Source organism: Pseudopipra pipra, chromosome 8 (genome assembly GCF_036250125.1).
Source record: "Pseudopipra pipra isolate bDixPip1 chromosome 8, bDixPip1.hap1, whole genome shotgun sequence".
In the NCBI taxonomy this organism is placed as follows: domain Eukaryota; kingdom Metazoa; phylum Chordata; class Aves; order Passeriformes; family Pipridae; genus Pseudopipra; species Pseudopipra pipra.
Genome location: NC_087556.1, coordinates 23,447,217 through 23,471,175, shown reverse-complemented (window position 1 = coordinate 23,471,175; position 23,959 = coordinate 23,447,217). Strand labels below are relative to the sequence as shown.

Genomic DNA, 23,959 nt, shown 5'->3' with positions numbered 1-23,959 from the left:
CTCACACAAACCCCACACATTTATTTACATTCACTTCTCAATTTTTATTCTATTTCTCGCATGGTCTTCAAATACAGTTTTACAGGTCTTCTGCTACAGATACTGTTGATCTAAAACAGATTAATGAAAGTGGCATTCCAACCTTAATGAAAATTCATAACCATGAAAGATATGTCAACATATCACTTTACAATTCTAGAATGATGGTATTGGCCTGACATTCCATAGGCTTAGACAATTAACTTCTATAATAATAACAAATTCATAGGAAGAGAAAATGTGGCAACTCCTTAAAAGCCAAGAAATAAGGCCACAAGCATCCTATACTGTAATGTTATGCATCCAGATAAAATAAGTTGACTCTGGTATCCATGAAGAAACAAAATTCTCCCATCTGGTAAATCAAGGTATCAGCTACTCAACATGCACTCAAAGCTGTATAAAAACTAGTGGCATTCAGCTCTGACTTACATGAAATCCCACAGCACAACCCCGTACCTCTCTCTAAAAATGAAATGACCTTGTTTCAACTTAAATACTTCACTACCGCATTAAAAATCATTCACATTCTGCAAAGGAAAAAAAAAAAAAAAAGAGACATCCTGCACGTGACTGCACCAGAAGGCCAAATGCAGCATCTCCTTACAGGTCACAGACAGCATCACTGCAGTCTTAATGCCATTCATTACAGGTTGCATAACAACTTCTATGCAGCTGGAGGCTTTTAAGAGGAACTGAATTTCCTTTGTGCACCACTGAAAAAAACCCAGGAAAATTTTAACAGAAGATATAGACGGCTGATGGCAGCAGGTGAAAGCAAGGTACTGCAAGGTGCATACCACTGGCCAATCACCTGTCTGGGACACTGGGACTTCTGTGAAATACCATTTTCATAAATGATGCAACTACCTGACTACCGGGTCCCATACTACACGGGTTCCATCCCATAACCAAGTATGTCCACCCTGGGTAAAAACATTAAACTTCTGGAACATTTAAAAGTAGGTAACCATTTAAATAATGTGTAAAAATGTGCTTATTGTGGCATTTCTTGTAGAAAAGTTATTTGATACAAATGTGCAGGACTTGAAGACCCTGATTTAATCAAACTAGTATGAACAGGCTTTGAAACATGGTGAGTGTTTCAAGGACAAATCCCAGTTGTGGGCCAGCTCTCTCCCTCTCACCATCTTTCATCCACAATCCCTTGTGAACATTACCAAAATTAACAGGTTCAGCAGAGCACCCTGTGAATTGCTGTTTCAGTCCCAGGAGAATGATACACTCAAGTAGCGACAAACTGCTATCTGAAGGAAGGGTTGGTTGGGATCTGCTCCCCTTTCCCAAGATGGTCAGTTCCTAGCCCTGGATATGAGGCACAATAAGAAAGGTCAGTGCTGAGGACAGACTTGTTCTCGATTGTGGTTTTAGGTTATTCAAAAGTGCCATCTTGGACCTATACCATTTCACTTTTCAAAAGAAAAAGTTACAAAAACTGGTAAACAAAAAGTTAGTCAGCATACAGCTAAGTTTATATACACTGAAATTTACAAGTTTGTCATTAAGTGACTTCTGCCACAGACCACTGCACATTTGTCCCTAACAAAACACAAAGCTTGAACCAATGGTCATTAGAAGTGACAACGGGTCATTGCCTTATCAACAAGCGCAAAGGTAGTAAAAAATAGAACTGTAACTACTTATCTTTAAAATTGCTGATTGACACAAGCAATCCCTCTCATTTCTGCAACTTCCAGTTGCACATCCTGCTCTATGACAGAGAAAAAACCCCACATCTTTATAGGTACTTCTGCCAGAGACCACTTTTCTGTTGACACATGAATGCAGAGAACTGTAGTCAACCACAGCACCGACTGAGAGGGATTCCTCCAAGGAGCTATAGCCCATGCAAGATTCCTTGGCACTTCACACAGGACCAGGAGAGGACAAGGTTTCTCTTTGTTAAAACAGTGTTTTCAGCAGCATTATCCCCTTCCAACAAATTACAGTCTGAATGCGTGATGGGTGATTTTCGCACAGCCCTTTCTACCAAGCTGGCTTATTGCTGGCTTTGTGCAGCTAGACCATATGAAGATCCCCACCACTACCTGCCCAGCTGTTATGGGTCTACAGTACTGGAACAGTTCGCTGTCAAGCACGTCACAGGCTTCTTCCAAGGATAACAACATCCTTTGGAAATCCTTCCATTTTAGCAATTTCAAAACAACCCAGCTTGCTGTAAAATTCCAGGATTCTTTTATCATCTGGTCTCACTTCACAAAAAGCCCCACGGGAGCCTGAAGAAGGAAGAAAGAAACAAAACGCTGTAGGAGAAGAGTTGCTGTAAAAAGCACAGACATCAAATATTACTAGAGCTCCCATCTGTTTTAACATTTAAATGAGTGATCCAACTCCACATGGAGCATAGTGGCTAAGAGTCCAGACCTATGGCAACATAGCTGACCATCCCCTAAAGGGACTGTGCACTGCAGACATCAGTCTGAACAAACCCTCTGCACACCTTCCATTGCACATACAAACACCCTGAAACGCCAACACTGGCTCCAAAATACAGCATTACAAGAGGGCACCAAGCGGCGCGAAGGAACTGTGAATGCCGGGTGTGCAGTAAGGCAGGCAGCCAAGCACTTCCCACACTGAAGGGTTTGGTAATTACCCACCAGTGCACACTGCTGCGTGTGAAAAAAAGCATCGTTACCAATGCCAGCAGGGAAAATATAAACGTTTGTGCCCTGTTCAAGATGTAAAAATGCATGCTCTCATCGCCAAATTGCTCCCTCAGTTCTGCCTATTTTCTAATTTGCAGGGTAATGACTGAAGTGAAAAGCTACCTTTTACCAAGACAGCAGCAAAAGTCAGCTATCTGAATGCTTTTGTAATTATTTACCCAAATCTAGTGTCAGCTATGGCAGGATTCAAACATCTCAGACTGACATGCAAATACAGTATGTTCACATAACCCTCCCAAGTTTGCCTTGCATCCTAGAACTGACATGTAGTTAGGAAACAAGGAATTGTGAGTGCAAGAAACTTACCATTAGCCTTTAGAGAAGAGAGCAGGCAGGCCATCATACTTTTGGCCACACTTGGATCGGTCACTTTTTTGTGGATATCAATCTTTATCAATGATGGGAAGTTGGCAAGGAACGATTCTGGCAATACCTCTTGTTCTTCATGGAAGCTCAGCATTATTTTCTGAAAGGAGTATGGAAAACAGGTATTTACTCATTATTCAGCTTTTAATTTTCATTCATCTTTATCAAGGAGACTGCTTTGCTCATGGAGCATACCTCCAAACCAGCAGGCTTTCCTGCCTACACCTCTGATGGCCACTTAGTTCTTTACCTGCTCAACTGCTGTCTGTACTCCAGATAAAAAGTCAGGTTAGAAAAGCTTCTCAGAGTGTCAAAGGAGGCATGCAAAGCTCCTTCTCAGTGACCCACACTTCAAGTGAAAAAAATACCAGCCAACCCATAACCAACAGTTTGTGCACAGACATTCCTTTTTGTTTCATTTATTTTTCCACAGGCAGTCACAGATTTTCACACCAAAAGCAAGCGCTCTTGAATTTGTTTTCCAAACTTAAACTGATGTGACTACCAGTGCCCTACCTGTAGCATGGAGAAACTAATACTGCATTTAGTAGTGGAACAGATCAGAAGCAATCCTTTATTTTCAAAATGTAATTTTCTCTAGATTAAGTTGCCTTATATTTACTGCATTGATTACTACTGAAGTACACCTCATGGGTGTATTAGAAAACACAGCTGTATCTGACTGGCAATGAACAATTTTACTGTTATCTTCTAATACATCAGATACCATGGTCAAAGTCTTCAGAAAGGTACAAAAACTGAACTTCATTGTGAGCTCAAAATGCAAGACAAAAAGACCCACTTTAGAAAGGAAAGACTTCAGCAAACAGTTCTGATTTCATGGGTTATACCAACCTCTGCCTCAGACAGCTCCTTGTCACTATTTGGTTTCGTATATTTTTCTTGCATGAAAGGGATCCAAGACATTTTACATTTTTTAATGAAGGGAGTCACGTCAACTGTCCCCAAAGCATAGCCACATATGCCATCCTCATCTTCTAAGACGAAGCAGTAATCCAGGCTGAGGGTGAGCAGACCTCCTACTAACCTGCAGGAAAAAAAAGCGTCCAAATTCAGTCAAAAGAAGGTCACTTTGATAAAGTATGCCCTTCAGGTACGCTGGAGAAGACTCTAGGGTCAACCAAAGAAGTGACAGAGTCCTCCACTTATGGAATTACTTCCTACAAAGCATTAATTGACTGTCAAAACTCAGCTACAAGCAACATCTGCACCTCAGGATCCCACAATTTAATTCCATATACACCGCTCTTATCCTTTTGCCCTCAGTTGCTCTGCTGCCATTACTTCCTTGTTCTTCCACATTCTCCTTTGAGTATTTTTTTATACCAGTTACACATCCTTTCTTAACTGCCTTCCTGTCACTCAGAGCAGACTCTCTATAAAATTCTGTCTAAATTAAACACTCAACACACAAAAAAAAAATCCTCAAAGTAGCTCATTTTACAGCTCAGATTTAATGCCCTTTTTTTTTTTTAATTCATCTGTCACTGCCTATCCTTTTTAAAAGATTGTACATGTACTTCAGAAAAACTGGAGGTACTCAGCTGGGAGACTGGTCATCAAAAACCCCTCAATTATCTTCAGAACTACAAAAGATTGGAAAAAATACCAGATGGTAACTACAGACTATGGACATTCCCATGATATACTTTCACAATATCTGAAATAAGGTACTATGATGCACAGGTTTCATAATACAGAGGCTTCAGCTAAGTCTATTTTCTAGCACCTCACAACAGGTGACCAGTGCATGAACTGAGACGTAACTGTCAATGGTATCTTTAAGAAATCCAAACCCCAATGTCCTGAGGGTAAATTTTATTTGTTTTATATATATCAAATGTTCTTTGCATTCTTCCCACTCACACTTTTAAAAATTCAAATTAAATAGTGTCAGAACTTTATCCCTCAGAACCACCTCTGTAGGTCATTTGTTCCTAATACGTACTTGTCTCCAATTAAATCTGGTAAACTATGGAAGGGTTGATCAGCTCCATCAGCATACATTTCTCTGCAGATCTTATATACAGACGCCTAAGAGGAGAGAAGATTTCAACTCATCAATCACATTCAAAAACTAACAACTCCGTTTCAGAGCTTTGTCATTAACAGCCACATTGTAACCTAGTACTGAGAGACCTTTAAGTCAACACAGATCAAAAGTATCCATCTATGAGAAAGGATCTATCTTCCCCCCCACCTCCTCCCCGAAAATAACTCAAAAGTTGCCTTCAAAACATTGTGGTTAAGTTGAATGGCTGGGAAGGAAAGGCTGGAGGTCAACCTCCTGCAGTTGTAACAGCACAAGATTAATCCAGAGGGTAAAGATCAACACCCTTGATACAGAGTCCCTTTACAAAACCTCCAATGTCCCAGCACAGCAATATAACCCCGGGGAAGGACAGACACACCCTGCATGTTAAAAGACTTTCAGCAGAATCTCAGAGTAAACTTGTATCAGTCACACTTTAAATAAGAAACTTTACACATCCTCCTTTTTTTTTTTTAACAAAAAGGCTTTTCATTTGACACTTCTCTGCCCTTTCATAAAAAGTAACTCCTCAGAAGAAATATTGTTTATGACTGCATGCTTAGCTGCATCTCCAATTGCTAAGGTGGCTTAGAAATATCAATTCCATTGTCTACAAAGGAACAAATCAGTTTAGGTACATCCTGCACTAAGGTATGGAAAAGGCTGCTTCACTGCTCCTGAGAACAGCACAGGACAGAGCTACCCTAAAAGTGGCAGGTAAAAGAGTCTTCATGTGCCAGCCCTGCCTGACTGGCTTCAAAGTCAGGACTCATTTGAACTACTGCAAATAACCTAAATACTCATGTTTCATCTCAATGTACTACAAATGCAAGAGTTCAAGCTGCATTAATCCTGACATTGTATAAATTGCATCCATAAAGAGTGTTAGCTAACTATTGGTTGATACATCAGTTTCAAGTATTCTCTTTGTTAAGCCAATGGAAATGAAACTACACTACAGATTTGTTCAGAAAAAAAAGAACAAGAAAAGGAAAAAAGCGTTAATCAATAACAAGTAATAAAAAAATTCCTGATTTTAAAGTATCAAACACTCTAAAGAAGATTTGACAACAATTCTTTCAAAATCAGACCAAAAAGTTTACAACTGTACTTAAAATTGTAAGAACAGCTGAACCATGATCACATTTTGCAGCTCAATTTTGAGTTAACAGTATCAACATTCTGCCTATACAGCTCTGTGAGTACCAGCAAGTGCCACAATATTTACTGAGTGAACAGGTATACATACCCATCCTCTAAGTTTAATCCACTGCATGTCTCCCTGCTGCAAGAATTCCTCTACAAGCCGTGAAAAAATTTCACTTGCCCCTCATAAGCAGGGAAGGCACAGATTTAAAAAGGTGGGGAGGTGAGAGGCTGGGAATCAGGATGTGAGTGTACACTGACTGTTGCACAGCACGTTGCTGAGCCACAGGCAAGTCACTTGGTTTTCCTGCGAGCTTGCATTTGTGCCTCACGCAACACATCAGGACATCTGCTTCATTAGGGGAAGAAGGGACTCAGTAGTAACCTCTGTTGCCACAAAAGGAAGTGCATCACTACCAACAGCAATGACAAGCATCAAAAGCAGTTACCTCATCTTTAGGAAAGTAGGGTCGTATGGTGTACACTTTGGAAGTGGGTGTTAATGGAGGTGGTTGAAAAAAGAGGTCATTTGCTCCATCAATAGGCAGCAAGCGCTGTGAAAACAAAATACTTAATATGATTGTATGAACAACAAAACCCATCACTCTTGGGTGTGCACTGCAGACTCCCAAATTAACAATTGCTACTTGCAGGCACCCCAGAAGAAGGTGGGGTTGGTATGCTTTACAAATGCAAAGACCTTATTTGAATAGAAAATATCCAATTGGTGTTCTAAAATATGCAATTGAAACAGCACATTAAGAGTCTGTTAATCTTAACTGCTTTAAAATACTTTTTACCAATCATATCTACACTGTCTCTGTATAAGAACATAGAATGTCAGGAGGAAAGGTTTGGTCTGAAGAGGGTTAACTGGCCAGAGGAGACGCTTTATCCCAAAAGCAATGCGCTGATTCAATTTGCTGCGCGCAGAGCACCTGTGAGGGGGGAAAAATATAGCGCCAGAAAAATCCATGAACAAATCTGAACATGGTATAAACAGCGATTCGAGAATATTTGCCAATTGAATTCCTCGCAACAAAGCGCGTTACGGCATTATTTACAGAGGAACCAAAATTTGGATGACTATCCCTTTTTGCTCATGGAATTCCCATCGGCAGACAAGCATGCGCGCATTGTGCAATTGCGGGCGCAGATAAAAATGCTGTGCGACCTGCAAAGAAACAATGTGAAATGTACAACTAAAGCCGCTGCGCTTCGCATGCGCGTGGGACAGGCAGCATCTCCTTGAGAAATTACTGTAGAAAGGGGAGGAAAATTATTTTAAACCAAGCTGTAAGGCTAATGGGCTTTGGACCAGAAAGCCTTCGGCAGACCAATCCTTCCAGACCTCTGATGTGCAACAAAAGGTTTCTCATAAAACAAAGAAAATGTCATTCAGTTGTGAAGTCATATTGATACCTGGAACTCTCCTGCTAGACCACCTCTAAAGGCCCAGGGTTCTTGGTCTCCACTTAAGAACTGTGCTGAAGATTGACTACGACACCCTGTTGAGATCAGATCCAAGCGGAGAATGTTACGAGAAGGGGGATTTCCTGGGTGTCTTACATGTCCAAAAAGCTAACATACACTTGTGAAAAAAGCTCTCTAACTGAGCTAGAAACCGGGGCTTGGGGGAGGGCTGTAATAATGTATGACTTACAAAGATTTTGTGCTTGCGCACTGGCTACAGTATTTCAAATTTTTGGTTACCTATAACAGCCAGCTCTAAGAACAGGTGAGGCGATTCAGTTATACGCTTCATTCTAGACCAGGAGGCACAAGAATGGTGCCATGCACAACTGTGTAAACTTCCCAGACGTTTTGTAACTTTTTTTTTTTTTTTGCATGTTTGTGCATTTATTTAATCTATGAAAAGATGACATCTTGGAAGCTATGTGGCTCAATAGCTACTACCATAAATTTTAGATCAAACAAAAGCCATTATCACAGCCCCTTGAAAAAAAAAAACGGATCTTTCTGAAGTCACATTTTAGTACTTATTGTTTCTAATCTTGTCAGAAAACTAGGACTGGCAATATATGCAAACAGTCTGGAACAGTTCAGGCAGCCAGGACAGTTGTATGAAACTGCACTCTTGCAAGAGACTATGCATATTTATATAATCCAGGCCGTATTGTCGCAGTGCTGCTGGCATGTTAAAAAGCTAAGTAGTGTTAACTGGAATAAACTCACAATTTAACTAGTACACTCTGTTGGCCACTACTAGCTTTGCTTTTTAGTATCTTGATTTTTTTACCTCCACAAGCGTATCGGACGCACCAGGGGCCTTGCTGCTCAACCAGCCACAGGAGGCCCACTGCAGTGCTCAGCTTTAGTTTGCGCTTGCTTTAGAAAAGGATTTTCCATTGGCTGTTTGAATTTTAACATTGTTCCGCCAGCACAGCACTGCAGCCTTCACCAGCTAACACAAATGACAACTCTGGAGACAGAAGAAAAGCAAGTGGTATCTGGAGACCTCAATTACCTGCCTAGTTTTCTGACAAGATGAGCAGCGCAAACACTCTTTTCCTTTTGTGGACAGCAATCTACCTCCTGTTCAAGTAACAGTCTCAGATCAGTACACACAAGTATGTTGTGCTAGTCAGAGAGTCCCAAAGTGTGCCAAGTTTGACATTTATGAGAGTTTAGGAAAATAGGTTAAATAAAAACTACCCTAAGTATGGTAAATTTCAGAAACAATCCAAGCACCAGAATTCAAATTTGGTTTCCTCCCACATTTTAGAATTCTCACGTAAGAAAATATCCTTCACAAGGAGATTTAGTCAATAACTTGGAAGACAGTATTTGTCTCTCCTTTGAGACTACAACTTAACTAGCACTTCCAATTATTACAGTAAAGAGCTGCGTGAATGAAGAGCTGTATAAATGAAAAACATAGTTAATGCCTTAGTCGCTGCGCAAATGTGACTTCAGTTCATGCCTGTTGCACATCTAATCTATCTGAGCTGCCTCACAGACAAAACCTTTCCATTTTAATTAATTAATGACGACGCGCTGTGAACATCTGGCGCTGTCCATCCAATAGCAGTAGAAACTTGTGCTGAGGATTCTCCCATCTGTACACAATGGGGAAGAAGACAATAGAAGTCATTAGTAATCCATAGTACTGTACAGCCACACTAATTTAAGGGACTGAATGCTAGCTGGACTTGAGAGGAGTGGTGAAGAAAGTGAACAACATCCAGTGGACCATTGAGCACACCGTTGTGAAAACTAACTTGTTTCTATTTGTAGTGTACTTGACTTTATATAATGACCTATTTTATCACAGACCTTTGCTCTGTATGTATTTACATTAGTGATAAAAACATAAGCTGAAGACAAAAATGGCCCCTCTCACAGAAGCACTGCTAGCATAAGAGTATTAATCTGTACATGTGAAAAATCCTGAATTTTTCAACTATCTAATAATAGTGTGAGTACTGGAACAGAACAGTGCCAAAGTTAACAGAGCTTGTATTAGAGTTGGTTTCTACTGCGAACTATTCCAAATATTTGATCCATTTAGAGACTTGAACCCAACTTTACATGGACATTGAAAACTGAAGACAACTTCAGATGAAATCACTAGGTAGTCTGATACTTCTGAAATGCAGTCTTAACTTGGGTCCTAAACATTCAGAGATTACAAGAATCACTGTTCTCTTTATAGAGCTTTGGCCTGGAGTTTTAAGCTGATTAAGCTATCAAGAAGAGAGCATTCTGTCTAGCTAAAGGTCAACATACAGCAAGAATAGTAAAGTTGGGGGAGTTGTGTTACACTTAAAATTCACAAACTAAAGTTTTTAAACAGCATGAGGTTTTTAGAGAAATGTTAACATACTACAATGCTGCTGAGTTCTCCACCCATGCTAGTCTTCTTCTCTGTACTTTGCAGAAGGTAGTCTTAAAAGCTCTCTTCTTAACTTCTTCTTTTTCAGCTATACATATTGGGATCAGATATTTAATAAGCACAAAACACAGTAAGTTGTTGGGCTTGGACTGACTTGATGATTTAACAGGTCTTCTCTGTCCCTGCTTACACCTGCCAGTGTTTAAGAATATAATTTAAAGACAATCCAAACACTAGGACTAGACCAAGGTTGTGTAATGGTCAACCACTGTGAGGTTTGTGACAGTTACAGAAAGTGTGACTTAAGACCATCAGCTTTGCTGTCTGCTGTGTATGTCAAGAAACTCCACAGCATATTCCTTACAGTTGTATTGAAACCTGAAAGTGAAATGAGGTCACTAGAATTACCCAGGCCATGCTGGTGCTATCTGCCAACTTAGAATCCCCCAAAAATCTTTCAGGAAAAAAACCAAAACAAACAAACAAGAAAGAGCCACACATAAAAAAAAAAAAAAAAAAAAAAGAAAAGGAAAACCTGTTTCAAGATCATTTTAAGTCTCAGACTAAATCTGTCTAGAGAGCTCCACAATTTCCACCCATTACTAAAAAAAAAAAAAATTAAAAAAAAAATTCAGTAATTTGGAAAGTGTTTAAAAGAACTTATTTTGCACCAGAATAGCCTTATGCTAAAGCTCGCATGCGCACAGGGCTGGGAGGATCAGCTTCCTCATGGCCAAGCCCACAAAGGTCTGTTGAAGACAGCAATAATGTTATCAAGACAGAGCAAACAGCAGATGGCTGATGTGGTCACATTTCGTAGTGTCATTTCCAATCATACAGCGGGGTATCCAAGGAGTTAATGGCATAGTCCAGTGTGCATTCAGTCAAGAGTAAGTTAAAGTCAACACTTACGTGTCAGATGAGATTCAAGTTTCATTAGCCCAAGAAGAAAATCAAGGTCTCCAATCTTAACCATCCAGCAGACTTCACTTATAATAGCAAAGCAAACTCACTGGAAGCATTGCTTCAAATAGCAAGACAGGAAAACCTTTAAAACAGGGTCAAACCAGACCCCCATCCAAGAAAGCACATTTGCCTAATACTTCAGTTTTCCCCGTGGGCTAATTAAAAACACACATAAAAAATATGCTGTCTGGGATTATAATGGCTCCCAATGCACCTACCTAACCACTGCACAAAAGATTTCACCATTGACATAATACTCTTGATATCCCAGACGTAGGAGTACATGTCATAAAGGATTGTCCTGTTGGCACAATTGGAGAGGCGAGTGAACATCCCCATCACCAAGCTGCACATCTCTTCAAACTTGGCTGCTCGGTTACGCCATTCTTCTATCTATGAAAAAGATCCACAGGATCAAACACAGGCTTCTAGGGAGGGGTGGTACTCTAAATATGGAGGAAGACTATATAATTCATTACTTCATTTTACTAGCGTTGACTACGACACCACACGTGACTCACAGAAATCCTCTATGGCTGTTAAAATGAGGCCAGTACAGGGAACATTGGTCAAATGCAGACACCAGACTGCCTTCACAGCAACATGGCACTACAGGCTTAAAACAGCAGATTCCACTGGAGGAATGAAAATTACTGTGACCTGTGGTTGGTTATACACTACCCTTCAGGTCCTAGGAATTAGAACATCAGTCTCTATTACAGACAACAAATAAAATTGCTCAAGATTTTCATTTAGAAGGACAGAAACAGGATTCACACTTACTTTTTCAGCATCCTTTCCTTTGCAATTAACACTGACAACACTGCTATTTGCTCTGAGCCACTGGAATTCCCTCAGCATCTGTGCGCCTTTGGGCCCATGTTCATAAGGAAGGTAAAACAAGTCAGCAAGAAGCTGCAAGTCCTCTAAAGTCACTGGTTCTACTGTGTAAAGAGGCTTTTCATTCGGCCCAGGCACAAAATGTTCTTTGTTAATTTGCTCATCAGTCTGCATAGGTGCAATGTCACTACCAGAGTCTTCCTGCATAGACATCTCTGGAGACTTTGACTCAACTATACTCTCCTTATCCGTATCCATTGGCTTCAGCTCCTCTGCCATCTTGGCTTCGGCAATATCTGTCAGTATCTGGTTAGCATTCTTGTCTGAGTCATCTTGTTTTTCCACCACCATGTCCATTGGTTCCTCATCAGATTGCTTCTTCTCCTCCTCCTTGACCAAGGCCGGTGACTCGCTGCTCAGCGCTGCGCCCTGACTCATGATGGGTTCTTGGTACACCGTGGTAACCACCGTTGCTGCATTTAAAGAGGACGGTGCCACCAGTGGCCCTACATCCCCTACAGAGGTTTTAGCACCACTGTGGGCCACTTGCCTACCTGAGAATAAGAAGAAATAAGTTTAGAGTTCTCAATATCTGTCAATTAACATTCAAATCGGCAACTTCTACAAATCACAGGTGATTTTATTACTGCAGCATCCAGTCAGCGCAGCTTCCCGTTGGTATTTTGCCTGTTCACTTCTGTCACTGTAATTCTAACTACTAGTTTTGGTTTTTGCAAGTTTCCCTTGCACATAACTGGTAAGCAAAGATAGGATGGGGGGGAAGTTAGGAAAATTAATTAATATTTTATTTATGCACTACCAGCAGCATTTCTGACTACACCACCAGAATAAAAAGCTCTTAAAGTCACTACTTTTTCCTCTGCATCAACTGACTTGTTAAAGTTGCCTTTGGATATAAAGAACACTTCAAAATAAAAGAACTTTGCTTAAATGTTTTAAAAATGTTTTTAACGTAGGAAAAACTGAATTCAAAACCTGACTGGACACAGTCTTGAACAACCTGTTCTAACTCACCCTGCTTGAGCAAGGTTGTTAAGACTCAAGATATATCTCATGATTAGATTTCAAGAGGTCCCTTCCAACTTAAAACTGTTCTGTGAAAATGGAGGAAGATGATATCTTAATTACTACTCCTCAGCCAATGTTTCTGCTGCAACTGAGTTTTAGAAAGACACAAAACTCTACAGCAGTTGAAAAGGATAAATGCCCTAGGGCAGAGTTGGGAGACAGGCTCTTCCATTCCACTCTGACCAGCTGAAACCCACATTTGAGAAAAACAGATTTTACCTCAGGTCCCAAGCTCCCATTGCTACAAGAAAGGTGTACAATGCTGGAAGGAACCCAGCTGGTTTCTGCAGACAGAAACGCAGAAAAATAGAACTATCTTAAAACAACTGGAAAAACATGAACTCTTCAGGACCAGAACTAGTGTTGATAATAATTTAACACCAACTCCAAAAAACCCACTATACTTCCTATTCTCTCAGATTCCATGGAAGTGTAGTAACAAGCAGGACTAGCAAGATCCAGACTCTTTCCTGTCTTTCATCAGAAGTGCCAAGGGATCATGCATCAATGATGCTTCTGTTGATCAGTCAGAGCGCTACAGGCACTGAACATCAAGCATTCTTACTTTTTTATTAAGGTTTTCCAAATTACTGAGGTAGAAAATATTTCCAGCTGAAAAGTATGTGAATTGCCTGGATCCATAAAATATTTTTAATTTAAATGCAAGTACTGAACATCTAACCCCATTTTTTTATCGACTCCAGAATGATACCAAATCATACTCACTGCTGTATTGCTGAGGTACCCCAAATTCCTGCAACCATTCTGTTAAGGCCAATTTCAGGGCCATTTGTGGGCTGTACAGAACATCCGTTTCAATATCTTCATCGCTCCCCTCGTTTTCCAACTTAATCTGGATTGAAACGGTACTGTCTTCAGTATCAGCTAGAGACAAATTTTAAAAAGTTATCAAACAAGTTTAATTTAAAATAATAAAAATAAAAAAGCTGTGTTAGACAAGGCATTCAATAACTATGACAGGCCTCCTTCGCAAAGAAGCAAAAGTATTAGCCAAAATGGAAAATTATGGTGACTGTCAACGTTGACACAGAAACAGTGTGCAGAAACCAGACACTCTGGCATTCAAGGTTTCTTTTGATCTGAACTGCTTCTATTCCAATGACATCATATCCATGGACACACGTCAAATTTGGGTATTAAAACTCCTTGCTGAGAGTGTTAATTATACAACCATACATACCTCTCAAGGCTAAGAAATTCTCTGATAATATGTGCTACAGATATGTGCCAGGAGTCAATAAAGCAAGCTCAATGCTCATTACCTTTCAGGCAACTGACATTTACTTATGGGACAGAAAAGGCTAAGTGATCATAAGAAGAAAAAGTTGGTGAAGAAAGGATAGAATCATTAAAAACACCAAAAGCCAGTATGATTCATACGGTTAAGCACAGATCCAGCAAACATTTATGCATACTTACTCATCACCACATCTTTTCTCACTCCATTCATGTTAGACTTGTACCAGGTTGCAAGTGTGTGAATGGCAACATAATTGGCTTCAAATTCACAGTTTGGATTGGTCAGAACTCCCTTTAGTCGAGGGATGAGCTCAGTTGACCGACCCTTGTAAGGCCCAAGAAAAAGCCTCTTTTGATCATAATCATTAGCATGAATGTTATCCCAGATAACTGGTGCTCTCCTGATGATCTTAGAAACTTCTTCTATGGACTCTACTGGAATGTCTTTGGATACAACTTTTGGACCTAAGAGGGAAACAGGATAATCAGCGGGCTTTGCATCTACTCGAAGATTCAATCCCCAAGTAGCTGGAAAGTTTATTTTATTAAATACTTATGAGAAAATTTTTTAACAACAACAGTGAATTAAAAGAAACAAGCCACCAAACTTTTTACCTGTCCATAACACCTCGATGCCAGGGAGCAGCTTTTCTCCTACAGTCCGTAAATACGGTGATTGGGCAACATTTGGATAACAGAAAGTTCCACAGTACTCTGCACAGGAAAAGAGAATGTCACTGTTGTTAGAAGGATGCACATGTGTGACAACATACCCAACTGTCCCACAAACACATTGAGGGAAGCAATGAGAAACATCCATAAAATTAATCAGGTAAGGCCTGAAAGTCTAAAGTATAAATAAAAAGGACATTATGAATGATACTTCACATAAAGACCAGAAACAAAAGGTACAGAATTTATTTAAAATTGCTCCAATGTCAAAATTAGAAAAAAACTAATAAAGTCCATAAACAGAAGGCCAGGTTACAGCAGACAATATGCAAGAGAACTGGAAAACCCCGAGACTGATTATGAAATGCAAATATCTAAAAATATTAACACTGGAACACATATCTCTTTAAAGTTAAACTGAAGGTCTGCAACAGGACCAAACTACTACAGTGTAAGGGGATAAACTAATTAACAATAACAACATTGCTACTGAATTGAATCTTCCTTGCAACCATCCACACTTCTGAACATAGTCATTTTCTCCCCAGTACCTCAAAGGTATTAGAGGAAGTTTGCAATTCAAAAAGCAATGACTGGACCCAAGTGCAAGTAATCTTTTTTTTTTTAATAAATAAACAAGTCAGTGACTACTGAAGTGGGTAATCTTATTAAAAATAGGAGCCAGTGACAGCAGTGAGCACAGACTGTACTTCTACTTTAAGAAAATTCTAAGAAACTAACAGCCAGCCAATTCAAGAGGCAAAAAGATTTTGGTTTAAGTAAAAAAAAAACCAAAAAACTTCCCTTAACCATTCTATCAAGCTGCCTTCTTTGCTTGGCATTAAGCCTTTCATAGCTGTGTAGATTTGGCAAAAACTTTGCATATATTTGAATAACCAAACCTTTCTTTGTAAGTCAATTTCTTCAATCAACCCCAAAATACTCCTTAAGGCAGTTATTAAATGCTAAGCCAGCTTTCCAACCAATAAGACTGAGGCTGAACCAAATGATTCCTCTCATTTTACCTGTAGGACAGAAAAGGAATGTGTCTGGTTCTCCTAGATATTGATAAATTTCATTTGTGATCGAGACTTGAGCATGAGCAAAAGAACTGAAAACTTCTTTGTCTGCTGCACACATGTTATGATCGATATCATCAAACAGCAGTGCAAAAGATCTGCAGCCAAACTGGGAAACCTAATACAAGAGACAAGAGCAAAAGGTTTAATTTGTTAAATTATTTTCATTTTCTTTTTAAATCAAACTAAAATTTTTAAATCTAATCTTAATCTTAAAGGGAAAGCTATAGGAATGGAGGAGAGAAGGTAGTGGAGGCAAGACAGACTTTGGTTTCTATTCACAATGAATGCCTATCTCTGCCCCGTAGCTCTGCTTCTCTCAAAGATTAGACCTCTAAAGACCTGCAATCTGTTCCAGTTTTAACAACCCAAAGCTGATCTCGCAGAACAGACAGCTGGGAAAAAAGCTAATTCTGTAATAGCTCTTGGACAAAGGAGAGGAGTCAATTAATAGAACAAAGAAGATGTGCATGTCAGGTCTGCCTGCAAAGGCGTTTGTTGCAGGCAAGAGTTCTTGCTTTAGCAGTGCATCCTGGCTTCAAGATTCCAAAATACTCTGAAGACAAAAATAGCCTTCAGAATCCCATACAAGATGAGACTTTTTTAAAAATCTAGGTGATCCCTGGCCACTTCTGCAATGCAACCCAAACACACCCATCGGAATTGTTCAGAGGCACCAAAAGTAACACTGGTGCTGAAAAGGTTCAAGAACGTGCTGAAAAGCTGCAAGAGTAAGCAAGGTATTGGAGCTTCCAAACCAAGCAGTGCTGCAACTGCGCTGTTTGTGTCACACTTACCTGGTCCAGCTTACGTTTCAGTGTGGATACCTCTTTAGGATTGGAGAAAGTGATGTCAAGTCCAGGTGAAATTGCATAGATGAACTCTATTTCGTGTTCTCGTGCAGCTGATATCAGAGTCATTAGCTGCTCTGGAAATCAAATTGAAATATTGTAGAGAGACTCAACAATTAAAAAAAATTCTTGGGCATCATTTTAAGTAAATTACGAAGTTCAGAAGCCTCTTCTATCAGAATTTTTAAAAAATTGCTGGAATTTCTTGAAATTAACACAGCAAGGAGCACCAATTATTTGCAAGAGTTCTCAGAAATTATGCCAAAAGGAATGCAACAACTCTCCTTGTATTCTTATTTTCCATGTTAAAGTTTTATAAATATTTTTTAAATTCTCTTTATCTCAGTACAGTGAGACAAATACAGATATAGTCTGTTTCCACAGTATGCACACCAACAGTTCTAGAATTATTACTCACTTTCCCCACACATACTAACAGACAATTCACTGCAGAAGTATCACCCTGTGTGACAGGGGTTCATGTACCACTCATATCACTGAAACTTAGGGCACATGGAAAACATGGGGTTTAACACCACTGTGCACAAGTAGTTGCTTTAAGAAGCAAACTTGAAATTTCATCTTCCATACAATGAATAATAAGAATTATTTTTAGAATATTTAACAATCTTTGCTGCTATTGGCAATTACCTTGCAGTAACCTTTAGATTATATTTCTGCACTGATTCAAAGTGGCCTCCAAGAAGGATTATTTAATTTCAAGAGTATAATTTCTCCCCCCACCCAAGGAAAACTACAATCCCCTCAGTCTAATAAAACACCAAAGATCCCAAAAATGCCAGAGGTGGATAAAAAGCCTCACATGAGCATGAACAGGTCTTATGTTCCAACTAACTAGTCAAGAGTTGTTTTTTTAATAGGTACTTTCTTCATTGAGACAAGGGCTTAATGAATCACACAAAGGGACATGCTATTTGCTCAATCTTTTTTCTCTTTTCTGAAGCAAATAAATTTCTACTTCAAATATGGTGCAGATGTTCAAGAGCCAGAGGAATAATTTCCCTTGAAAAAAAAAAGTAAATCTTCTAAGACAAAGCCTTAAAGCAATTTCAGACATCATCTGCAGTTATAGTTAAAAGTAAATCCATGCTTGTTCCAAAGCTGCAAAAAATACACCTGCAGACTATTAAGAAAGAGGTCTCCAGTCACTTTTGGGAATGGCTACTGTGATTATACACACATAAGTATACATAGCAATAACCAATTAATTCTAAAGTCTCTTTATAGAAAACACAGAGGAGAAATAAAGGCAATTACCTGCTTCCTCCACAGAGTACATTTCTCGCCAAAACATCCTGTGCTTGTAGTCATCCTTTGGAGCATACAGGTATGTATTCAGTCCCCACTTCTGAAGTCTACAAACATAGGAAAAAAGCCTTCAAATAGCCTACAAATTCAGGAATTCTAAGTTTCACTTCATCTTATTCTTTTACTTGATCTATTTTTTTTCTTCATTGAACATTGTGTTATACTGTTAAGTCACAATAACTTTAAGCACAAATTATAGTGGACAAATTCGGTTCGTGCAAGATAAAAAGGTGAACATGAGTCCCTAAGAATACAGATATTAGGCAAAAAGTTTCTCTAGGTTAGAACAATAATTCTTTCCAGGCTTAAGTGGAAGATTATGATTTCATTGCGATGGAATGTGCTGCAGTAAGGGGAAGCATGACTTGCCTTCTAAAAAGTTCTTTCCTCTGCTCCATCACCCAAGGTCTTCCATAAAATCCTATGGGAAACAAGATTAAAATTATCCAGTTAGATTATGCCTGCTCCATGAAACTCTTCTGCTACATTCATCAAAAAGCTTCCCAAGGCAGAAAGGAAAAAAAATTAGTTAGCATTAGGGAAGTGTAATAACCTCAACTGATCTAAATTTAAAATGCAATTATAACTTGTTTCATTTCTTATGATCTAAGGTCTCATAGTTTTGGCCACTGAAGCAATCAGTTTTCAGAATACAACCTGTGTTCCTGAGCATATGCCCTTGACAAGTCAAGTCAGCATTATTATAGCAACAGACCGAACAATCATAACCTAATTAAACTATCACTCCAGACACCTACAGAATAGATTTAATTGTAAGGTGAATACTGAAGACATTTGAAAATATTTAGTATCTCGAAAATGCTTAACTGGTGGCACAGATTAGAATTTATATACACAGAGTATATAAACACATAGTGGGGGAGATGCTGAGTAATTAAAAAAAAAAATATGTGCAAGTGACTCAACAAAATGCTTAGGATTTCATTCCTTTTATTCAGTTTATAGGCTCCTTATCAAAATTAATTGGTATCTTACTTTAAAGTTCCCACATTTTACAAGCTAATACTATGTCTGTGAATAATCATATATAAAAGCCTCTACACAAGTGATTTTAGAACAGATTGTACTGAAAGTCTTGGAATTCCATAGAAATTGTAATTGCTACTGGTTTTAAATCTAATCCTCCCATTCTAGAAACAATTAAAAAAGCACCCTCAATGCACTCTTAAGCCAATTCACTTAGACCCATGTGCAAACAGTTCAACCACAAGTGGGCACTTGAAAACAAAGCTTCAGCTTGGCAGCCCTTGCAAAGACCAGAGACTAAAATAACATGAAATTTAATAAGCTCTTATTTTCAAACAGCATGGCCACTCCATGGTGAATGATGTTCCTAATACACAAAGCTCACAAGTTCCCACAGAACACCAGTTCAAAAGGCAGACAGTATCTTCATTTCCAGAGCTACTCAATGCTCTAAATCTGTAAATATTTGGTCTCACTGAGGCCAAAACCACGCTCCTATCACCTTTCAAAACTCCAAACTGATGCAACCGAAGCATTTTCTACATATTAACAGGTATCTCAATTACATGTTAAGTGTGCAATGCTCTTTTAAGCAGCTTAAAGCAGGCTCAAGTTTAAGAATTAGTCTGTCAAAGAGCAATCTCAGACTGCCTGGCACCACAACGTGGCAAAGCTAAGCAACTACTGCTCCTCACAACTGCCCAGTGGCAAACAGAGGAGTTAAACAGGGCAACAACAAGAGAGTGGTTGTGAGGTCTGAAAACCTCCAGGTTTATTTAACCCAGAATGAATTTCTCATTCTCACCACATCTTACTCATTTTGACTGATGCTGCCCTGAAGAAGCTCAAGAACCCACAAAAGGAACAAAAACATATGGGACCCAATGAATACCACCTACGTCTCATAACTCATTCAGAACAGTTTCGCTTTACATATACTTCTCTTTCAGACCCACAAGCCTGAAGCAGAGCCGAGCCTACTATAACAAAAGGAAATTCAGCTAACAAAAACTAATTAAACAAGGCTGAAGAGAACAGGCTAATCTGAAGTGATACTTTTCCATCTGTCTCCACATTTCTTAGGTTACTACTGTCACCAGCTGGTGATGACTCTTGGATCTTTCTGTCCAACAGAAAATCGACCTGGTTTTGTATTACTCCATCAGGACTGTGTGTCAGGTTGATACAAAGTCAACAGATCATGCCAAATACCTCGTCCCAGTTACCACATTCTCCATCACTAAAAGCCAGGACATCCTAGAGGCAGAGCATGAAAGCTTTGCACTCAGTAATCTTAGCTCTTATTACTCTGCAAAACAGTGAATTTGATATCTGTCATAAACTCTTCACATTCTCAGAGTGTACAATCAGTATTTGGCCAATTCTCCTCTGCCTTTTCTACAAAAGATCCAAATTCTCCACCTCACTGCTTTAATCTCACCATCCCTCTAGTCTGTGTTAACCACTGCCCTATGTTTTCAGTATTTAGCTATACTTCTGAAGTTAATTGCTGTTTTACTCTTAACCTTATAATTCCCTGAGTCACTAACGAGACAGATGTTTTCACTCACTGCCATTAACCTCATTCACCACAGGTTTGTTTTTCTGTCGGTGGTGGTTTTTTGTTTGCCTGCCTTTTTTTTTTTAAAACACTCCCCTATGCCTTTTTTTCCTGTACACTTATTATCGTTAGACTGGTAACTCCTAACCACTGTTTGATGGCTTCATTGGGCAGAGGCCATTTTCTCGCTTTGTTTTATGCATAGTAAGCTCAAGAACACCTGCAACAAAATATATGCAGAGGTGACCAACCATATAACTAGCACCACCAGAAAAATGATTACAGTATACTCAGTAGTTCCAATATAAACCTGGATGAACAGGTGATCCATGGTCCACATGTATCAGCAGGAATATGAGAAAACACGCTGTTACAACCTGTGTTTCTCTTCACTGATATCTGTCTCCAAAGCTTTCAATTTAGCCTCTATCTTCACAGAATTTTAAGCTATTAGCAAAGCAGAGAGATCTTTCTCCATGCTGACTGTATCTAAGCCCTAGTAAATGCTAAAAAATAAAGACTTAACTGGGCCTGATGCAGCTCACACAGAGACATTTGCAGAAGCCAAACAGTCTTTTCTTTTTAAGATATAAACAAAAGACATTCTGTAAAACAATGCAGATACTGAGTTTGATAAACTGCCTGTTTCCCCCTCCATTTCATCTGTTAATCACTTTGTTCTTCTACTGGAAAGTCATTATAGGTACAAAAATAGTAACAGATCACAGGAATCAGAACGATTTCAAACGAACTATTATGCCGGGAATAAACCATTTTTCTTGCTGGCTTTCAACCACCTACCTTAACCGACCTGCCAGAAATGCAGACAAATTCTGTCACTAGTGAGAAATGCAAAAAAAGTTACTTTATTCTGCAGCTTCAGCAACAGTTTAAACCTTTCAATGATGCCAACTATGTCAAAAGACAGAGGACTGTCCCACAGCCGAATTAAAATGATAAGCTAGAACACTTTGGAGAACAAGGGGCATTTAATATTAATTACAGAGCACATGCATGTGGAATCACATATTCCCTACTCAGGAAATCGAATCTGAGCTTCTGGCGCGCAGAAAGAGCACGTACAGCCGGGATAATCGCGCGGTAGCTCTGCTCTCTCTCTCTCGATCCTACCTCCTTTACTCACGTACCAGCAGGCGAGACACAGCACTGCCTCAGCCTCTCTGAGGAATCATGGGCGCGCTTGGGAGCCGGGCCTGCGCTCGCCCCGCCGCATAGCTGCCGTCGAAGGGCGCTCCCCGCTCCAGTCCAAGCCCCGGGGGCAGAAACCCCGCCCGGGAGCTGCGGCTCCTCCCCGCTCTGGCGGAGTCCCGGCCAAGAACGGCGCGGCACCTCCCCGCCGAGCGGGCTCCTCCGGGCGGGGGAGGAGACGGGGACGGCAGCGCCAGCTGGGACCAGCCCATCCCCGGTCTCCCGCGGATACCGAACCCCCCCCCCCCGTCCTCCCACAGCCCCCGTGCCCCAGGGGACACCCCCTCCCAGAGCTCCCACCTTCCACGACGCCACAGAGGAAGCGGCGGGAGCCCAGCGCTGTCTCCGTCTCCGTGTCGGTTTCCTCGCCCCCCGGGACGGGCCCCGCGGCGGTGCCCGGAGGCTCTAAGGAGGCGCCGGGCACCCCGGCCGGGTTGGGGCTGCCCTGCGGCTCCTCCAGCGCCGCCTGCCCCTCCTTCTGCACCATCCTGCCGCCCGCCGCCAGCGCCGCCGCTCGCCGGGCCGGGCCGAGCCGACCGGGTCCCGTCCGTACCGCTCCGCAGCCCCTTTGTCTGCGCCGCTCCGGGGCCGCCGCTTCCTGTTTACGGGGCGCTGCGCCTGCGCGGGGAACCGGCCCCAACCGGTCCGCGCCGCTTCGCCCGCAGCCGCCGCGCTCCGAGGGGCCGCCGCGAGGGCCCGGGAGAGCGCCCGGCTCGGCGGGAAGGGAGGGAAAGGGCGCGGGCGGCCGGGACGGCGACGGCGGAGCGGGAACAACAGGCTGGAGCGCAGGAGGCTCCTCAGGGAACGGGGCGGGCGTCGCACGTACTCTGCGCAGGCGCGGGAGGGCGCGCACCGCGCGTGCTCGGCGGGGCCGGCGGCGGGAGGGGCGAGGCCGCGGAGTCCCAAGGGCGCCTGCGCGGGGAGGCCGCGCGCACCCGCAGCGCACGCGCGAGGGGCCGCGGGGACCGAAGAGGGAGGTGGTGGCGAGGATGACGCGCATGCGCATTGCGGTTTGTGTAGGGAAGCGGCGCCGAGTGGGGGAGGGAGGATGGGGAGTGGAGTGTTTACTTCGGTTTTGCGCATGCGCCTGGCGGCGCGCGGGCGGGTCTGCGCGTGCGCAGGGCCGAAGGGTGCGCGGGTTCCCGTGAGACGTGACCTACTTGCGGCGGTGCCCCGCAAGCTAAGCAGGATCCGCCGGGGCTGTGGCGCGGATGGGAGACCCCCTGCGGCCGCTCCTTCCCTCCTCCCACAGCACGGCCGATGTTACGGTCGGAGGTGTTTCCATGCCTGGAAGAGGCTTACGAGGATGCTGAAAGATGGGATACAAAGCTGAGGTGGATCTCAGTAAATCAGAGGAGGGGTCTAACGTCAGATGGCATTTCTCCTGAGAGAACTTCCAGCTGCATTGGGAGCACGAGTCAGGGCTGAGTAGATGACCTCCCATGTGGCTGTGGAGAGAGGCCAGCGAGGTCATCCTTCCAGCCCTGCCAGCACTGGGAGCTGCAGCAGGTACCAGCCAACAAGGAACCAGTGAGCAAAGAGCTGCTGAACGACCTGGCTGGGGAGGAGGGGCTGGAGAAAGCCCGCACACATCACGGCAGACACATCACATTTCAACCACGTTTGAGCTTATCCCCGCTGATGACATTCTGGCGTGACAAGAAACCCAAAACGCCTGCATTTCCAGCTCCATCTGTACCTGCTCCAGAAGCTGCAGCAGAGCCCCTTGTGAAGGAGAATCTCTGGTTACCACCAGATTCAAGCTAAACCTTTCAAAGAGCAAAAATATAAACTGTACTGCTGCCCTAAATAGTAACTAGCTGAATTGTATTGATACACAAGACTTTACAGAGGGATTAGAGAGGAGAAATACACAGAATTTGGGTGGAAAATAAACAGGACTCTCATACCACCCTATAGAGAGTTGGGCAGTGACTGGACCCTG

At 41.6% G+C, this 23,959-nt stretch overlaps 1 protein-coding gene across 1 annotated transcript; it reads right to left on the bottom strand.

Moving 5' to 3' along the window:
• Positions 1–19: 19 nt before the first annotated feature.
• OGA (O-GlcNAcase) lies at positions 20–22,843 on the bottom strand. The gene is made up of 16 exons (XM_064663112.1): positions 22,315–22,843; positions 18,627–18,678; positions 18,207–18,304; positions 16,875–17,005; positions 16,024–16,195; positions 14,942–15,040; positions 14,507–14,791; positions 13,793–13,951; positions 11,921–12,531; positions 11,356–11,530; positions 7,738–7,823; positions 6,765–6,869; positions 5,086–5,171; positions 3,972–4,164; positions 3,057–3,216; positions 20–2,297 (listed from the first exon to the last, which is right to left on the bottom strand). The coding sequence occupies exons 1-16, from the start codon at positions 22,499–22,501 to the stop codon at positions 2,161–2,163; spliced, it is 2,736 nt and encodes a 911-aa protein (XP_064519182.1). The 5' UTR covers positions 22,502–22,843; the 3' UTR covers positions 20–2,160.
• Positions 22,844–23,959: the final 1,116 nt, after the last annotated feature.

Bases quoted from the DNA above. Each gene is read 5' to 3' on its own strand.
- OGA (XM_064663112.1), bottom strand. From the start codon at position 22,501: ATGGTGCAGAAGGAGGGGCAGGCGGCGCTGGAGGAGCCGCAGGGCAGC. The intron at 17,006-18,206 runs GTAATTGCCTTT...TTTGATTTCCAG, and splicing joins GTACTCTGTGGAGGAAGCAG to AGCAGCTAATGACTCTGATA. The intron at 6,870-7,737 runs GTATCAATATGA...TTGTTTTCACAG, and splicing joins GTCTAGCAGGAGAGTTCCAG to CGCTTGCTGCCTATTGATGG.